Source organism: Podarcis erhardii (genome assembly GCF_964252035.2).
Source record: "Podarcis erhardii genome assembly, chromosome: 13".
NCBI classification, from domain to species: Eukaryota; Metazoa; Chordata; class Lepidosauria; order Squamata; family Lacertidae; genus Podarcis; species Podarcis erhardii.
Genome location: NC_138502.1, coordinates 443,467 through 459,311, shown reverse-complemented (window position 1 = coordinate 459,311; position 15,845 = coordinate 443,467). Strand labels below are relative to the sequence as shown.

General features: G+C 55.7%; 3 protein-coding genes across 4 annotated transcripts in view; 2 read left to right on the top strand and 1 right to left on the bottom strand.

Moving 5' to 3' along the window:
* Positions 1-1,160, top strand: part of LOC309328510 (beta-arrestin-2-like) — a 10,243-nt gene extending 9,083 nt beyond the window's left edge. Inside the window, exon 6 of the mRNA XM_081838510.1 lies at positions 32-1,160. Coding sequence (XP_081694636.1) covers positions 32-259 — 228 coding nt within the window. The 3' untranslated portion in view covers positions 260-1,160. The remainder of the gene's footprint in view (positions 1-31) is intronic.
* LOC309327606 (uncharacterized protein) lies at positions 1,153-8,881 on the bottom strand. Of its 2 annotated transcripts, none has more exons than XM_081836928.1 (9): positions 8,789-8,881; positions 6,835-6,928; positions 6,313-6,388; positions 6,003-6,076; positions 5,507-5,737; positions 4,319-4,381; positions 2,814-2,910; positions 1,752-1,824; positions 1,153-1,663 (listed from the first exon to the last, which is right to left on the bottom strand). In XM_081836928.1, the coding sequence occupies exons 1-9, from the start codon at positions 8,877-8,879 to the stop codon at positions 1,632-1,634; spliced, it is 831 nt and encodes a 276-aa protein (XP_081693054.1). In that variant the 5' UTR covers positions 8,880-8,881; the 3' UTR covers positions 1,153-1,631. The 2 variants fall into 2 exon arrangements, with proteins under 2 accessions (XP_081693054.1, XP_081693053.1); XM_081836927.1 differs by having other exon boundaries at positions 4,339-4,381.
* Positions 8,882-9,012: 131 nt separating this feature from the next.
* MED11 (mediator complex subunit 11) lies at positions 9,013-11,597 on the top strand. Its single transcript, XM_081835859.1, has 3 exons — positions 9,013-9,167; positions 9,404-9,534; positions 11,131-11,597. Exons 1-3 carry the CDS (start codon positions 9,020-9,022, stop codon positions 11,266-11,268), a joined length of 417 nt encoding a protein of 138 aa, XP_081691985.1. The 5' UTR covers positions 9,013-9,019; the 3' UTR covers positions 11,269-11,597.
* Positions 11,598-15,845: the final 4,248 nt, after the last annotated feature.

The window sequence follows — 15,845 nt, the reverse complement described above, 5'->3', positions numbered from 1 at the left end:
AAAAGCGGAGCGAGGAAATTATGGGATGTAGGAATGCGGGGAAACAAGCAGATCTTTTACGGGTGGAAGAAAAGGGGGAAGAAAATGCACCGTTTTTGTGCATATCCAAAGCAGCCTGACTCTGCCCCCATTTTCTCCTTTCCTTTTTCTCTCCCCCCCCAGCTACGGGCAGGACGACGACATTGTGTTTGAAGACTTTGCCCGCCTGCGCCTGAAGGGGCTGAAGGACGACAAGGAAGACGACGACCATTTTTGCTAGGGAGGGAGGAACACCCCCCCCCTCGCCAACACAGGTCCAGCCAAGTTGGGGGGGGGCGGAGAGAGAGGAAAGAGCCAAGAAATGGCCCCCCACCCCGTACGAATGTCGCCTCATCCTCTACTCCACCCTCCTTCCTTATAGGAGCCATCACCCCCCCGCCTTGTGTCTTCATGCTGTATTGGGGGGGGGGCTTTTAATGTGACTAAAAATGGAGGGGGGAGGGCCACCACCTCCACCCCCCAGCTTTTAATCTTTATCTGCTGCTGCGTATCTTCTCCACAGATGGATTTTAACGCCACCGTCCTCGTCCGTCCCCCTCTCCCAAATTTTTGTCTAACGCACTGGAACATTTATTGGGCATTATCGTCTGACTGTCGTATCCCCCCCCCCAAAAAAGCACCACGTTGTGTGTGTCTACTCTCTCTGGGCAACCCCCCCCCTCTCCCCACCTGCTCTTTATATAAATGTCTTATTTTTAAATGCTGTTTTAACTGGTTAGGGAAAACAATTGGTCAGTTGAACTCTCTCCTCTTACCCTTTTAAAAAAATCAATGGGGGCTGGGAGGCCTCTTCTGTCTGTCTCCCCCCCCCTCTTTTTCAAAAAAGCCCCCCCCCCCGAGATGTGCCTCTGCTGGCCAAGGGGGTGTGAGCTGAGCCCGTCTGCCTGGGATTGGGGACCCCTCCCCATGCCCCCAAATGCCGAAGGGGGCAGGTGTGTGCCAACGTCTCTGTGCTTTGTGCCCAGTCGCCCCCCCAAAAAAACCCTCGCAGGGCTGCCCCCCTGTACAAACAGGTGCAGGGCAGGCAATGCGTGTAAAAAGAAATTTTAAAAAGGCCATTATTGTTTCCTACATTGTCTGAGCAGAGAGCAACAAATGAAAATTAAAAAACGGTTAACAGATGTCTGGAAGTTTTTATTAAGTGGTTTGAGCATTAAAAACGGGGAGGGGGTATGGGAGAAGTGGAAAGGGGGCTCCTGTGAAAATAGCAGCCCCCCTGCCAGAGATTCTCAGATCTGCAGCAAGGACTCCCCACTTTTGCTGCACCGCTGTGGGGCCAGACGGTCCCTGACCCCCAAGTTTTGCAAGAAGGAAGACCCTCACCCGCAGAAGAGCTATGTGGGGCTTTCGGTAGCCGCCCAACCCTGTGGGGGGGGCCTTGAGGCCATGCTACCTGACCCCCAAAAACTTGTAGACTCCAGGGTTGTGGGGGGTGGCTTAGCCCCCTTTTCCTGAGCAAATCACACAACCAGCACACTCTCCGTGACATGAGGTCCAGGTAAAGAGTCAAGGAGCCATTGCAAGCGTGCTGTGACCACTGAGCAAGCCGACCGACGGCCGTGCAGACGTTCTCAGAAAGGGCCAGGCTGCATTCACGGGGCGGGGGCTGCCTCGGGAATTGGACCTGCGGCGAGAAAGAGGGGGCCAAGTTAAGGACCTGGAGGAAGTTTGCTGCCCCACGGACTCTCCCCGGGAAGGAGGGACAAGGCTACCTGCAGCTGCGCGCTGACCCAGAGGGGATGAGGCCCGAGGGGGGCTGGACTCTGCTGGTCCTGCTTCTGAAACCTAGAAGGAGGGGAAGGAGCGCTAAGAACCGCAGGGTTGAGGGGGAACCCCAGGAATCGCAGTTCAGGCATTCCTGACAGGCGGCCACACAAACCGCTTGAAGACCCCCAACAAAAGAAAGAAAGGTTCTTCCTGACGTTAGCTGGAATCTCCTTGTAAGTTGAAGCCATTGCCTCAAGTCCTCTCCTCTGGAGGTCCTCCTCCAAGGGCCTTCTGGCGGTTCCCTCCCTGCGAGAAGTGAGGTTACAGGGAACCAGGCAGAGGGCCTTCTCGGTGGTGGCACCTGCCCTGTGGAACACTCTCCCATCAGATAACAAGGAAATAAACAACTACCCGACTTTTAGAAGACATCCGAAGGCAGTCCTCTTTAGGGAAGCTTTTAATGTTTGACACACTATTGTATTTTAATATTTTGTTGGAAGCCGCCCAGAGTGGCTGGGGAAACCCAGCCAGATGGGCGGGGTATAAATAATAAATTATTATTACTATTTTTAGGGAGCAGGAGAAAACCAGCTTGCTCCATCTTCCCTGGGACAGATATTTGATGGTTCTCATCTCTCCTCTTTCCCAGGCTAAACGTCCCCAGCTCCTTCAACCATTCCTCATAAGGCTGCTTTCCATCCTGCTTGCCCTCTTTCAGCTTGTCAACATCCTTCTTAAATTGTGATGCCCAGAACTGGACACAGGGCTCCAGCTGGGGCCCTGACCAAGGCAGAATAAAGCGGTATTATCCTTCCCTTGATCTGGACACTCGACTCCTGTTGCTGCAGCTACGATAGTATTCACCTTTTTTGCTGCTGCGTCACACCACTGGCTCACGGTCTACCAAGCCCCTTGGTCGTTTCCAAGATCGCAATAAACCAAGATCAAATGGTATGAAAATGCAGCTTGATGCTTTCCTAGAAACTTTCCGCCCTGGAAGAATCTCTCGCCTGAAAGGTGGGGCGCACATTACTTGACTAAATATGCCCCCCCCCCGTCACACCCACCTTTGGGCTGCTCCCACCTTCTGTGCTGGTTTCCTCGCAAGATGTGCTGAAGGTGCTGCTGGTGGGGGACAATTCTGCAGCTGCCGGCCTGGGAATCCTGCGTCGAGAGAGAGGGGCAGACCGTGTTGGGGGCAGGCAGTTGGGTGCCCCCCTTTCCTAAGGAAAAGTGGGGGGCTTTAAGAGCAAAGGCAGCTGCTGCTCAGAAGGCATGGCCAGCCTCTACAAACTGAATCTTCTTAGAAAACGGCACCCTGCTTTCCCCGCAGAGGGAAACTGAAAACATTTAAAACTGTGAAAAACAAAACGCCCAGTCTAGGACTCTCCTCCCTTGGAGGTTTTTAAGCAGTCGAGTGATTTCAATACTACTTTACATTTTAAAAACATCTCTAAGCGGTCTACAAAAAACAGGCAACTTAAAGTGTTGCAAAAACACACAAGTTTAATTTTTTAACAATAATTCAAAGGTTTGGTAGCCATCTGCCATGAATATTTCAGTTGCAATACCTGCATTGTAGGGGCTGCACCAGAGGGCCCTTGTCGTCCTTCCAGCCTTTCAGTTCTGTGATTTATTAATTGCATTTTTATCCTGCTGCTCTCTCTTATTTTTTAAGACATAAGGACCAGACCCGGGATCAATGCACACAGAGCGGTCAGCCAAGACGCAGGATCCCAGCGTGACTGACACAGGATAATTCTATTATTATTATTATTACTACTACTACTAATCTTAAGGGCCTGGTCCATAGAAAAGGGATGGGAAGCTTCAGAGGCTGCCATCGGTTTCCCCACTGAAAATCAGAGGTGCTCAGGGCCCAGAGATGGTTGGGGGAAAGCCAGGTGCCCTCCAGGACTCCTCGGATTGGCACCATGATGAAGGGCGAGGTGCAGAATGCCCACCTCCCTTCTCAAAGCAGCCCAACCCCAAAGCTTCCTGGAGCTGGGAATGGCTCCCCCCTCCCTATAAGGCAGGATTGAAGCAGCTGTCCTCTCTATCACAAAACGGGGAGAGCAAGGCACCTCAAAACCTTCTGCCAGGACTGATAACCCCCATTGAAGGCCCCAAGGGGAGCCCCTCCTCCTGTTCTCCCAGGGGCCAAATGCCCCCACGAACTGAGGAATGGAGGTAGACTGCCTCTGGAACTGGAGGTTCCCAAGGACACTATGGCTGGGTCAGGGCAACGGGGGGCCACCTAGTCCCGCCTCCTGGCCTCGCAGTGGCCAACCAAATGCCCATCATGGGAGCCCGCAGGCAGGATCCGGGGGAAAGAGCAACCGTCCCTTCCTGCGGCTTTGGCAACTGGGATTCAGAAGCAACTGCGGAGATGGAGCAGACCCACCGCTGGCCCATGAATCTGCCTCGTCTCCCCCTTTCACCGCTGCCTCCTGTGGGAGGGAGTTCCGCAGTTCAACTCCGCGCTGCGTGCCAGAGTGGCCCAGGGAGCTTCAAGGCCGAGCGGGGATGGCAGCCCCCCTTGCCCTCCCCCCGGAAAAGGAGACGGACTCACATGCCGGCCGCTTCCCTCGCCTCCTGCAGCTTCTCTTGGAGGCGCCGGACTCTCCGCTGATACCTGGGGTGGGAGAGAGACGGAGTCGGGGCTGCAGTAGATTCCAGGGAAGAAAAGTCTTGTGCGAAGAGGGCAGCATATGAATTCTAACGCAAATGTCTTGGCACTCTAATGTTTTGGCTCCTGAACGCCGCAAACCCGGAAGTGAGTGTTTTGGTTTGCGAATGTTGGTTGGAACCCGGACATCCAACAGGCAGGGCTCCAAAGGCATTGTAAGGAGTCTCTATGGGAGTATATTGTATTTAAAAATGGGGTATCAGTTTTTAGGGAGCTAACCAGGTTGGGATAGCAGGCTTGTTGGGTTTTGAATGTCTTATGTAGATTTTTCAATTTCGTTGTTCTGTATGGGGAAATGACAATAAAGATTATCGTATTGTATTGTTACGGCAAAATCTGGGTGCGAGGCTGCTCTGCCACCCAGCTCATCGGACTAAGTCCGTGGGTCCCTGCGGAGGAAAATGAGCTCAGCCGGAGACAGGAGCAAGCAGCAGAAGATCCAAGTTTATTGCGCAACAGGTTCAAGGCGAGATTGAACCCCGAGAATGGGGCGACATAAACTTTTAAAAGTTCCCTCCAAGTCCCAGAATGCAGTGCAGAAAACGTCATGAATACATCACCGAAAGGTGGGGTTACACAGATCAGCACTTCAGGAAGGTGGGGGGGAATATGCAGAGCTGGAGATATGCACAGATAAACACTTCCCGGGGATGAGAAAACAATGGTCTCAAATATGCATAGCCTGCCACCTGACATTGCCTGGAGGAAAGGCTGATCAGAGCAATTTGACAGGATTAGGGTCTTAACACCTTGCTGGAGGGATTATGCTGGACAGGGGAGGTGTGATGGAGTCCTAGAGAAATTGAGCAAACTGGCACGTTGATTTTTTTATAGATTTTAGTCCCTTTTGACATTGACAATTGGAAATAAATTGATATATTGCAGCGAAGAAGAAGGTGAAGAAGACATGCCCCCCCCCTTCCGTATCAGTATCGAGCTTGCTGCAGCCACTTGGAAGCCGGGCCTTGGTTCCCGAATGTTTTGGAAGTCTTCCGTTCGGCTTCCGTGGCGCAACTGCACCTCCACAGCCCCCTGCCTGAGCATCTTTCCGGACAGAGCCCCTCTGCTCACCGGTTGTGCTGCTCGTTGGCCTGGTTCAGCCGGCCGGCCTCTAGCGCCTTCTCCCGCACCCAGCGCCCCTCCAGCTCCTCCCTTTTCCTTCGCGCCTCCTGCATGAGTCCCTGCGCCTCGGCCAGCTCCTGGCGCAGCCCCTCGGCCTCCTGGGAGAGCGCCCAGGCCTGGCACTGCGCCTCCTCGTGCCGGCGGGTCAGGGCAGCCAGATCCTGGGCCAGGCGCCTCGTCCTGCGGAGGGGCAGAAAGCACCGGATCCTAGAGAAAGCCAGGAGGGACACCCAGGGGTCATCCAGCCCAACCCCCGCCGATGAAAGATTTCATTTTCTAACGTTTTGTGGGCTTCCGGGTGAATTTTGCAGCAAAGACAGGGGGAACGGAGGAAGGAAAGCTGCTGGGATGCAACGCCGGCGAACCAGCTGCACCCAGCTTCTTTAAAAGGCCGAGCCCCCCTCCCCTCCCACACCTGGGGGGCCAGAGAGACCAAGACTCCTACTTTGCCCGCTGCTCCTTGTTCTCTGCCTCCATCTCCCTCAGGATGTCCGTCAGGAGGGCGACCCGCTGGTGCAACTGCAAAGCAAGCGCAGCACTTATTCATTTCTCTCCCGCATTTGCACCCCTACGTTTTTTGTCCCAGGAGCAGAGATTGGGTGGCTGTCTGTGGGAGATGTCAGCCTTGAGATTCCAGCACTGCAAGGGGTTGGACTAGATGACCCCTGGGGAGCTCCTCCTGCCCCACCATTCCATAATCCGACGGAGCCAGAGGAGCTGGCCCCGATCCAGGCCCTTGCGGAGCCTCCACTCACCTCCTCTCTCTCTTTCCGGAGTTCGATCAGCTCCATCTCCTGCTGCACCCGGACGGAGGCCACTTCCTGGGGGGGCCTGGAAAAAGCCAGAAGAGGGGGACTAGGCAGAATTAGATAAACTAACAGGTAGGATTCAAAACCTGCGGGATCAGAGATTCTCAGAGGACTGGAGTAAACATATGAACTATTTGAAAAGTAATTGTGATGAACAGTTTTGCAAGGTGGATTATTTGAAATATTAGAAGACTGCGGAAAGAATTATTAGTTAAGGATAATTAAACGGAATAGAGAAATTATGAAATGCAGAATAAGTGATAAAGAATGGATAAATCTTCAGAGGTGCTGACAGAAGTCTAAAACATGTTATGAGAAAATATGTTGTATGACTGTTGGAACTGATATGTTAAAAAATCAATAAAAATGTATAAAAAAAGGAAAAAGCCAGAAGAGGACCGCCCCCCCCCAGTTCAGCAAACGCCCATCCTTTCCCCCCCTACCAGCACCCCACCCTGGCACACTCACCGGCAGGACCCCACAGCTGCCGGCCACTGCCCCTCCTCCTCCGCCGCCGCCAGCAGGGTCTGCAGAGCATCAAGGCGGCCATACAGCTTTTCATCTGGAAGAGCAAGGAGTCGTCTTAGGAGGGGGCTGGGAAAGAAGGGGGTCTCTGGGGAAAGGGGATTTTAGAAAGGGCAGCCCCACCCTAGGCCTCCACTGCCCCGCTTGCCTCTCCAAAGGCTGGAGAGAGAAAGCAACTTCTTCTTAACCTGCGGAACTCCCTCCCACAGGAGGTAGCAAAATGGCTACCGACCTGGATGGCTTTAAAAGAGAATTGGGGAATTTTGCAGCGGAGGACAGGCCTGTCAGTGGCTACTAGCGAGAATGAAGGCAATTTGCTGGAAATCATGGGGAGAGTCCTGCCAGGTGGCTTCCCATCAGAGGCGTCTGTCTGGCTGCTGTGAGATCAGGACGCTGGGCTCGGGCGGGGGCCCCACTTTGGCCCCTCCAGCAGGTGGTTCTGATGTTCAAGGCAATGGTTGCCAGCAGAAGGGGCCCTAGGGGTCATCCAGCCCAACCCGCTGCAGTGCAGGAATCACAGCAAAGGAAACGTGCAAGCCAGTGGGTGCTGTGGTTCAGCCTTCCCCCACTTGGTGGCTGCTGGGAGTTGTAGTCCTGCAACCTCTGGAAGGGGCCAGGAGGGCGAGGGCTGCTGTAGCAGCTGCAGGATTCTGCACCAGGCAGAGAGCCAAGAAGATCCTATGCTGACTCTATGGCAGGGAAGCGGCCCTCCAGCCCTTTCTGCCCGGCCCTTGAAACTCCCACTAGGCTTCACGCCTCTCTGCCCTGCTTTATAGCCTCCCAGTTTCTGTCTAACCAGAAAACATCTTCAGACTCCGAAAGATGTGGGCCCCGGGGGTGGCAGCCGCGAAAAAGGCCAATCCCCACACCAGGGATCCTTGGCATAATTATGGACGTTATGCAAGTCAATGATGTGACTGTATTTGGAATAACTCTGTGCGGTTCTGGTAATCTCACCTGAAAAAGGATATTGCAAAGTTGGAAAAGGTTCAGAAAAGGGTCACCCAAGTTGTTATTATTTATTAGCGTTCTATGCTGCCCTTCATCTGGGGCTCACGGGAGGGTGAAAGTGATCCAGGGGGCGGGCTTATTTGTCAAGAGAAAAGGGGAGGAAGAGGCAGCATGATGGAAGCTGATAAAATTATTGCTGTCAAGTGGAGAAAGTGGAGAGAGGAAAGCTTTTCTCCCCCTTTGGTCACAGCAGAACTTGGGGGCAGCCAATGAGGCTGAAGGGAGGGAGAGGCGTTCTCCTGCAGCACCTAAAACGGCGGAACTCCCTGCCACAAGAGGCAGTGGCGGCTGGAGATGGATTATCCTGAATGCGGCAGCTGGACTGGTGACTGGGAGCAGCTGCTGGGACCACATCACCCCGGTTCTGAGAGATCTGCATTGGCTCCCAGGATGTTTCCAAGCACAGTTCAAAGGGTTGGTGCTGATCTTTAAAGCCCTAAACGGCCTCAAAGGCCCAGTAGACCTGAAGGAGCGTCTCCACCCCCATCATTCTGCCTGGACACTGAGGTCCAGCTCCAAGGGCCTTCTGGCGGTTCCCTCCCTGCGAGAAGCGAGGTTGCAGGGAAGCAGGCAGAGGGCCTTCTCGGTGGTGGCCCCCTCCCTGTGGAACGCCCTCCCACCAGATGTCAAGGCAATAAGCAGCTATCCTCTCTTTAAAAGCACCTGAAGGCAGTTTTTACTATTGACTGCTGTACTGTTTTTACCACTCAATTGGGAGCTGCCCAGAGTGGCTGGGGAAATGGAGGAGGGGGCTGGGCGGAGCAGCTGGCCCCTGCGGGTCCTGGGGCCCCCGCCCCCCCGCCCCGCCGCCTAGCCGGACCCCGACCCAGCCCCCCCCCCGCGCGGCCCGTCCGGTGGCGGGGAGTTCCGCCGGCCCCCCTCTCACGTCGCTCCAGCAGCAGCCGCAGGCCCCGCGCGCGCCCCTCCCGCCGCTGCAGCTCCGCGCGCACGTGCCGCCGCCAGCCCGCGCCCGGCATGGCCCCGCCCGGCGGGAGGCGAAGGGCACGCCGGGAAAGCACGGCCTCGCCTCCCGGAGGCGCATGCGCCCGCCTCCCGACGGAAGAGTCCGAGTGCGGGGCGGCCCGGCGCCTGCGCGGAGAGGGCGGGCAGGGGCGCCATGGCGGCGGCGGGCTCCTCGGCCTCGGCCTCGGCGGCGGCGGCCTCCGGCTCGGGCCCGGGCGCCTGCGGGCTGGGCTTGGCCAACGAGCGGCTGCGGCTGCTGGAGGAGCTGGAGCGCGAGATCGGCGCGGCCCTGCAGAGCGCGGGTGGGCGGGCGGGGCTCGGCCAGGGAGGGAGGGAGGGAGGAGGCGTCTGGGCGGAGCTTAGAGCCTCGGGGCGGGGCGTCCCGCGAGGGCGCCGGTGGGCGGGGCCTGAGGGAGCGGGCGGGGCCAGGCGGGCCGGGGGCGGAGCTGGGGGAAACCCCCCGCGCCTGCAGGCGCCCCCGGCTTGCCCCGCCCACCACTGACCTCACCCCCTCTCTTCTCCCCCCCCCCCCCCGCAGGCACGGTGATCCTGGAGCTGTCGAAGGAGAAGCCCAACTGGAGCCTGCTGGAGCGCCAGACCTCCCAGTTCATGGGCTCCGTCCAGAAGGTGGAGTCGGAGCTCTCCGCCCAGATCCGCTACCTCACGCAGGTGGGTGGGCGGGGCTGGCGCGGGCGGGGGGGGGGGCTCCTGCCAGGGAGCCCAGCCCCATCCAGCCCCCCAGAAGCCGCAGTCGCAAGAATAGGAGACGGAGGCGATGGGTCTAAATGGACACTCCTGCTGTCCGCCTCCCCAGCTGGGGAAAAGCCCCCCCCCCCGGTTCCTTCTGGAAAGTGCAGGTGATGGCCCCCTGCCCTATCTGGAGAGGGATGCTCAGAGCTCTGAGAACCTGCTTGGGGCTCCTTGGCTGGTGGCTGCCGTGGCCTCCAAGTGGGGTGGCTCTAAAAGCTGAGGAAGCCACTTCATGGGGGGTGAGAAAGGCCAGACCCCGTGTGGTTTCAGATGGGATGATGGGGGACGGCATGTTGAGATTCCTGCCTTTCAGGGGGCTGGACTAGATGGCCCTCGAGATCCCTTCTAGCTCTATGATTCTTTGAAAAGGAGACATTGTGCACTGTTTGAGGGAAGGGGAGGGAAACAGGTTGCAGGGGACCAAGCAGAACTGCATACAGTACATCAATGTTATTTCCTTGTTGCATTGCTATTTCACCTTTTCCTCCAAGGCGTTCAGAGTGGCTTACATGCTTTCCCTGCTCTGCATTTAAACCCTTTGAGGTCGGAGAGGCTGAAAGAGGCGGGACAGCCCCCCCCCCTCCTGTCACATCCAGTGTTTTATCATGGCTGGGTGGGGAATTCAAACCCTGACTTCTCCCAGGTCCTAGTTCTCATTTAATCCCACACCAACCCTGCAAGGTAGACTAGGCTGAGAGGGGCAGGAATGGAGCCAGGGTCACCCACTGAACTTCACAGCTGAGGAGTTGGCATCTGTCTGTCTCGGGAGACCCTGGAGAAGGGGGCCTTCGGGGAGTGAAGTCAGACACATAGAGCGTTACATCGCCTGCTGGGGCTGTGGAGACCGATGTGCAAGAGACAGGTGTTGTGGCAGCCAGCATTAGAAACTAAGGTATATAATAAGCAAAGCGCCAAAAGCTAACTTAAACCTGAGTTTGGTCACCACAACGGAATGTCTGCTTGATTCTTTTATTCTATTATCTCAATTGTGTTGTCTGGCCTTTGCTTGCTCTTCCAACACACACAGTGGAAAGGGAAACAGTGTTCACTATGGACTAAGGCGGAGGCTTTTAAACTGGGCTTGCCCAGAAATCTCCACGCAGTCTGGACAGTAGCATAATGTGCCTGGCTAATTTGGAGTCCTGGTTGCAGCCGGGGCAAGGAAGGCGCCTGGTGGTGCTGCAGCAGCTGCCCCCTGGCGTTCCTTCTCTCTGCGCTCCCCAAAGCGGCCATTCCTCCCCTGGTCACTGCTAGAGATACGCAACCTGCCTGTCTCCAGGCACGGCCGTCGTCTGCAAGGGATTCCCTGCCACGTTTGCAGCCGTCTTTGTAGTGCAGAGTTGGTCTGTGATGGGCCTGGTGCCTGGAGCCAGCTCCCCATGGGGGGATTTGAACCCTTGCCTCCCGCCTCCTAGTCCGACACTCTGCCCGTTACGCTGCACCGGCAAGGGGGCAGGTCCTTCCTCTGAGCTGCCGGCTGCCCTCTCACCTGGCCTGCTTTCCTCTTCCCTGCAGGTGGCCACGGGGCAGCCCCACGAAGGCTCCAGCTACTCGGCCCGCAAGGACTGCCAGATGGCCCTCAAGAGGATTGACTACGCCCGGGTCAAGCTGGGAGAAGTCTCTCGGACCTGCGAGCAGATGCTGGAGCAGTGAGGCCAAGGCACCGAGGGGAGGCCTCTCCTGGGTGGCCCCTCCTGGCTGCCAGCACTCGCCAGGCTGCTCTTTGTGGACAAAGGACTCTGAGCAGCCTGCCTGGCAGGGACGGCGGTGGAAACTGCCTGTGGGGCAGAAGAGGAACAGCAACGTCTCTGTCGCCTTTTGCAGTTTCATAGCTTTACTTCCTCCTCTTTGGCTTCTTTCCTGGAACAAACTTGTGATATTTATGAAGCGTTTCCACAATTTTTTTCCACAAAACATTTGTTAGTTTTTCAACAGATTCGCGGTATGCACATTTTCATTAAATGAGATCTGCCAGAAGGGCATCCAGTGTGGGCTCAGTTCAGTGTTGACATACCGCGTGCTGCCTCTGGGCTCTCCTTCCTTGGAGGTTTTTAAGCAGAGGTTGGGGGGCCGTCTGCCTGGCTTTCTTTCGTTGTGATTCCTGCGTTGCAGAGGGTTGGTTTGGATGACCCTTGGGGTCCCTCCCAACTCTCCAGTTCTCTGATTCTCCACTCCCGTCTTTCAGCCCAGACACTGATCCAACTCCAAACGCCTTCTGGTAGTTCTCTCACTGTAATGAAGACTTGGGGAGGGCTTAGATATTGGAAGACCTGGAGAAAAAATGGGGGGGAACCAGGTTTTTTTTTTTTTTTTCCCCCAAAGCCATTCTTTTCCAGAAAAATGTGGGCGGGGAGGGACTGGGTGGAATATTCAAACTGTATCTCTAGGAGGGCTAGACCCCAAGAATAATGGAATCATAGGTGTGTAGACTTGGAAGGGACCCCAAGGATCAACTAGACCAGCCCCGTGCAATGCAGGAACTTCCCCTGTTTTTTCCAGGCCATCCGCACAACCTCAGCGGATGGGTTTGATGGGAGACTTGAGGCAGGAATTGATCTGCTGTCCGGAGAATAGAAAGGTTCACTGAGCAAGCATAGAGAAGTCTAGCTAGGAGTCAGGGCTGGACTTCATCGTATTCCAGACTCTGAGCTTTCCTTCAGGAAAGGAGAAGGAAGCCTCTAGCCCAGTGTTTCCCCACCTTGGGCCTCCAGCTGTTTTTGGACTACAATTCCCATCATCCCTTGCCACTGGTCTTGCTAGTCAGGGATGATGGGTGTTGTAGTTCAAAAACAGCTGGAGGCCCAAGGTTGGGAAACACTGCTCTAGCCCTCCGAGAAGGAAAGTGACCATACAAAATGTGCCGGCAACTGGAGGGGTTTATGTGCAATGTATCCGCCTGGTTGCTCCTGCCTTTCAGTGTTTGCAGTCCAGGAAGGAAGTCAGAACGGTGAGTGACAAGTGAGTCGTTTCTTCCAGGTGTAATTCAGACAAGAGGCTATAGGGAAGAGATGCAACCACTTTGATGTCCAGAGGAGACGGAACAGGAAGCCCGGCTGTGATGGACAGCTGAGCCCGGGCCGAGTCGGGAGCTGCAGTCCCTCAGAAACGCCACCAGGGGGCTGGATCCTCTCTCTCTGATTGGCTACCAAGACAGACAGAGGCGGGGGCGGAGCCAGGCCTTTTGGCGGGAAGATGAGAGGCGCCTTTTCTGAGGGAGTTTTGAGGCTGGAGCTGAGACGGGAGGAGAGGCCGAGTCTGAGGGAGAAGTGGCTCTGGCCTGAGGAGAAGGAGGAGGAGAGAGGAAGAGGGGCTGAGTGGGGGGGGGAGAGAAAGAAGAGGGCCGAGGGATCCCCTGGGTCTGGCCACAAAATAAAAGGCCTCAGGAGGGGCATTGCTGAGAGAGAGGGAGGCTGAGGGAAAGGAACCTGGGCTGGGTCAAAAGGATTGAACGGCTACACCTCCATAACTAAGGAAAGGAGCCAGAGAGAAGTAACAGAAACCGAAATGAGCATTTTCCCACTTTGTCTAGAAACAGGAACATCAGTTTACCTGTAACAGCTCATTTTAGCAACTGAAGTTTAAGAAAAGCTGTGCCTATCCTGCTGTGTTTAAGCCTGTGACATTCCCATATTTCCTTTAATAAGCTAACTTCTGCCTGAGAGAACGCATCTCCCGACCCAATTTTGTTTCCCAAACCTCTTCTTTTTGAAAATAAAACTTTTCTCATCTGCTTAACTCTTGCCTCCCCGCGACGAAGTTTCCCTCGCACCGGACCGCCTGGGGCAAATGGGAGAGACTCACTGAATGGGCCGGTGGTGGGACGAGTCCACTGCAAACTGGGGCAATTGGTGAGGGGGGGAGGGATCTGCTGCCTCGGCCAGAGATGGCTGTGTCAGGATCCAAAAGGAAACCCACAAGGGAATACATGGCCGCAGAAAAGTCTGTATTTTGTGAGGAGGAGGAGGACTCCCAAAGTGAGAGGAGGAAGCACAAACGGAGGGAAAGACTTCTGCTTTTTCTTTTTTAAAAATAAAATGTTATTTGTTTTCAGTTTGACAATAACCCCACATAAAACACCCATCTGGGCCTCCCTCCCCTCCCGTGGTTTCCCACTCGGCGCTCCCCCCACTTTCCACCTTTTCCTTCAGCTGCTCTCTTAACTTTCTGGCAAGTTCGCCTTCCTTGCTTGCTTTTAAATTCATCCTGCTGCTGCTGCATTCAGTGGTTCACACTAATTTTTAAGGGAAGCCCCGTCATTGCCCCCTTCTTTGGGGGAGTCTTTCTTCTTCCTGATTCCTCCTCCTTCCCCCCTTGGCCGCCGCCTTCATCCATCATCGTCTTCCTCGGCGGGGACCAGGCGGGGGGAGAAGCGCCGGAGGGAAGTTGCAGCGGAAGGGATGAGACTGAAATGCGAATTGGGGGACGGAGGGCAGCTCTGGTCTGGGGCGGCCAAGGGGCTCCAGCGCCCCCAATAAAATACTTGAGGGGGCCGAGACCCCCCCCCATTGGTGAGCACTGCCATCCAAAGAGGGCGCCGGCCTCCCTGATGTGGGCGGGACTCGCCCGCCCGCCCCCCCTATGCTGCTCAAATTGGCGCCCCCCCCCCGAGCGCATGCGCGAAGCGGGACCCGGCGCTCACCCACAGCGCAGGCGCGGACTGCAGGCGCCCCCCCCCCCCCGCCGGGGAGTCCAGGCGGGGCTCGCCCCATGAAAGAGGGCGGTTGAGTCCTTTGTTCCTGTGCAGCCGCCCTGCCCCCCCCCCACAGGCAGGGAAATAAAGGTAGGGAGCGACACAAAGGGAAAGGGGGCGGGAGAAGCCCCCCCCCCGTCAACAGTCAAGTCAAGCTGGCTCTCAGTGAAGTCCTGAGATCCCTGCTGCCTTGCGGGGGGTCGGACTAGATGACCCCGGGGGGGGGGGAAACCCCTCCAGGGCTACGATTCTGGGATTCATTGGAGGTGATCCAGGGCTCTTGAACTGCTCCGATCTTGCAGTGCATATGGGACCGGGGGGGGGGCGTTGTCTTTCCCTTCTCTTCTCGCAACTTCTTTTTGGGGGGGGTTGGGGTTGGGTTAGAAACAAGGATCGGGGGAGTAATGAAGGAGACAAAGAAAGATTTCTCCTGAGCTCGGCTTGCCAAGGGTTAAAATGAACTTGGGGCGGATTCCTAGAGAGGACCGGAAGAAAGGTGCGCGGGGGAGGGAGTTCCTCCCAAGTCCCGGCCCCGCCCCGCCCCTCCTTTCCTGCAAAGGGGCGTGGCTTTTGTGGCTCTGGGGCCTCTCCCTTGGGATCTGGTGAGTCTCCTCTGTCTTCTTGCGCAAGGTGCATTGCAGAGGAAGATGCATGGTGAGGGGGGGGGTGCTCATCTCATGAACGGGGGACTCCCAAGTCAGGGAGCAGAGGCTCCTCGCTCTTCCTCTCTGCAAAGGAGTCAGAGGCACCTGGACAGAATTTCAGTCTGGCAGAATTATGCCTGGCCTGGAAAAAGGGTTACAGATAGGTAGCCGTGTTGGTCTGCCATAGTCAAAACAAAAAAATTCCTTCCAGTAGCACCTTAAAGACCAACTAAGTCAGTTCTTGGTATGAGCTTTCGTGTGCATGCACACTTCTTCAGAAGGGGAAAAGGGGGAAAAGAAAAGGGTTTCTAGAGAAGCAGAGAGAGAAAAAATCAAGGCGGTTGAGATGTGCTCCTGAGCAAAAGCCCCTCCCTCTCAAGTGCCCTTCTGCAAGGGGGGGGGGCTTTGTCTCTCTCTTCTGCAGGCGCTGCCTAGGTGGCGCCTCCTGGGATGTGGGGAGTCGGGGGGGGGATGCAGGGGTGGGTCTTCTCAGCTCATGCAGCAGGGGACCCCCAAGTCAGGGAGCAGAGGAACCTCCCGTCATCTCTGCAAAGCCCGGCAGGCGTCACAGGAAGGCTGCAAATGTATTTTTTCATTTGGACCCACACACTGCTTGCCACTTTCCGGAGGGGGGAAAACTGGTCAGGGGAAAAAGTGATGGATATTATTATTATTATTATTATTATTATTATTATTATTATTATCATCATCAGTGCCATGCCCATCTGGCTGGGCCTCTCCAGCCACTCTGGGCAGCCTACAACATATATAAAAACATCAAGCTTTAAAAATCTCCCCAGGCTGCCTTCAGATGTCTTTTAAAAGTTGTGAAATTCTTTATCTCCTTGACCTCTGAAGGGAAGAGTGATGGATTGTTTAATTTCTATACCTCTTAA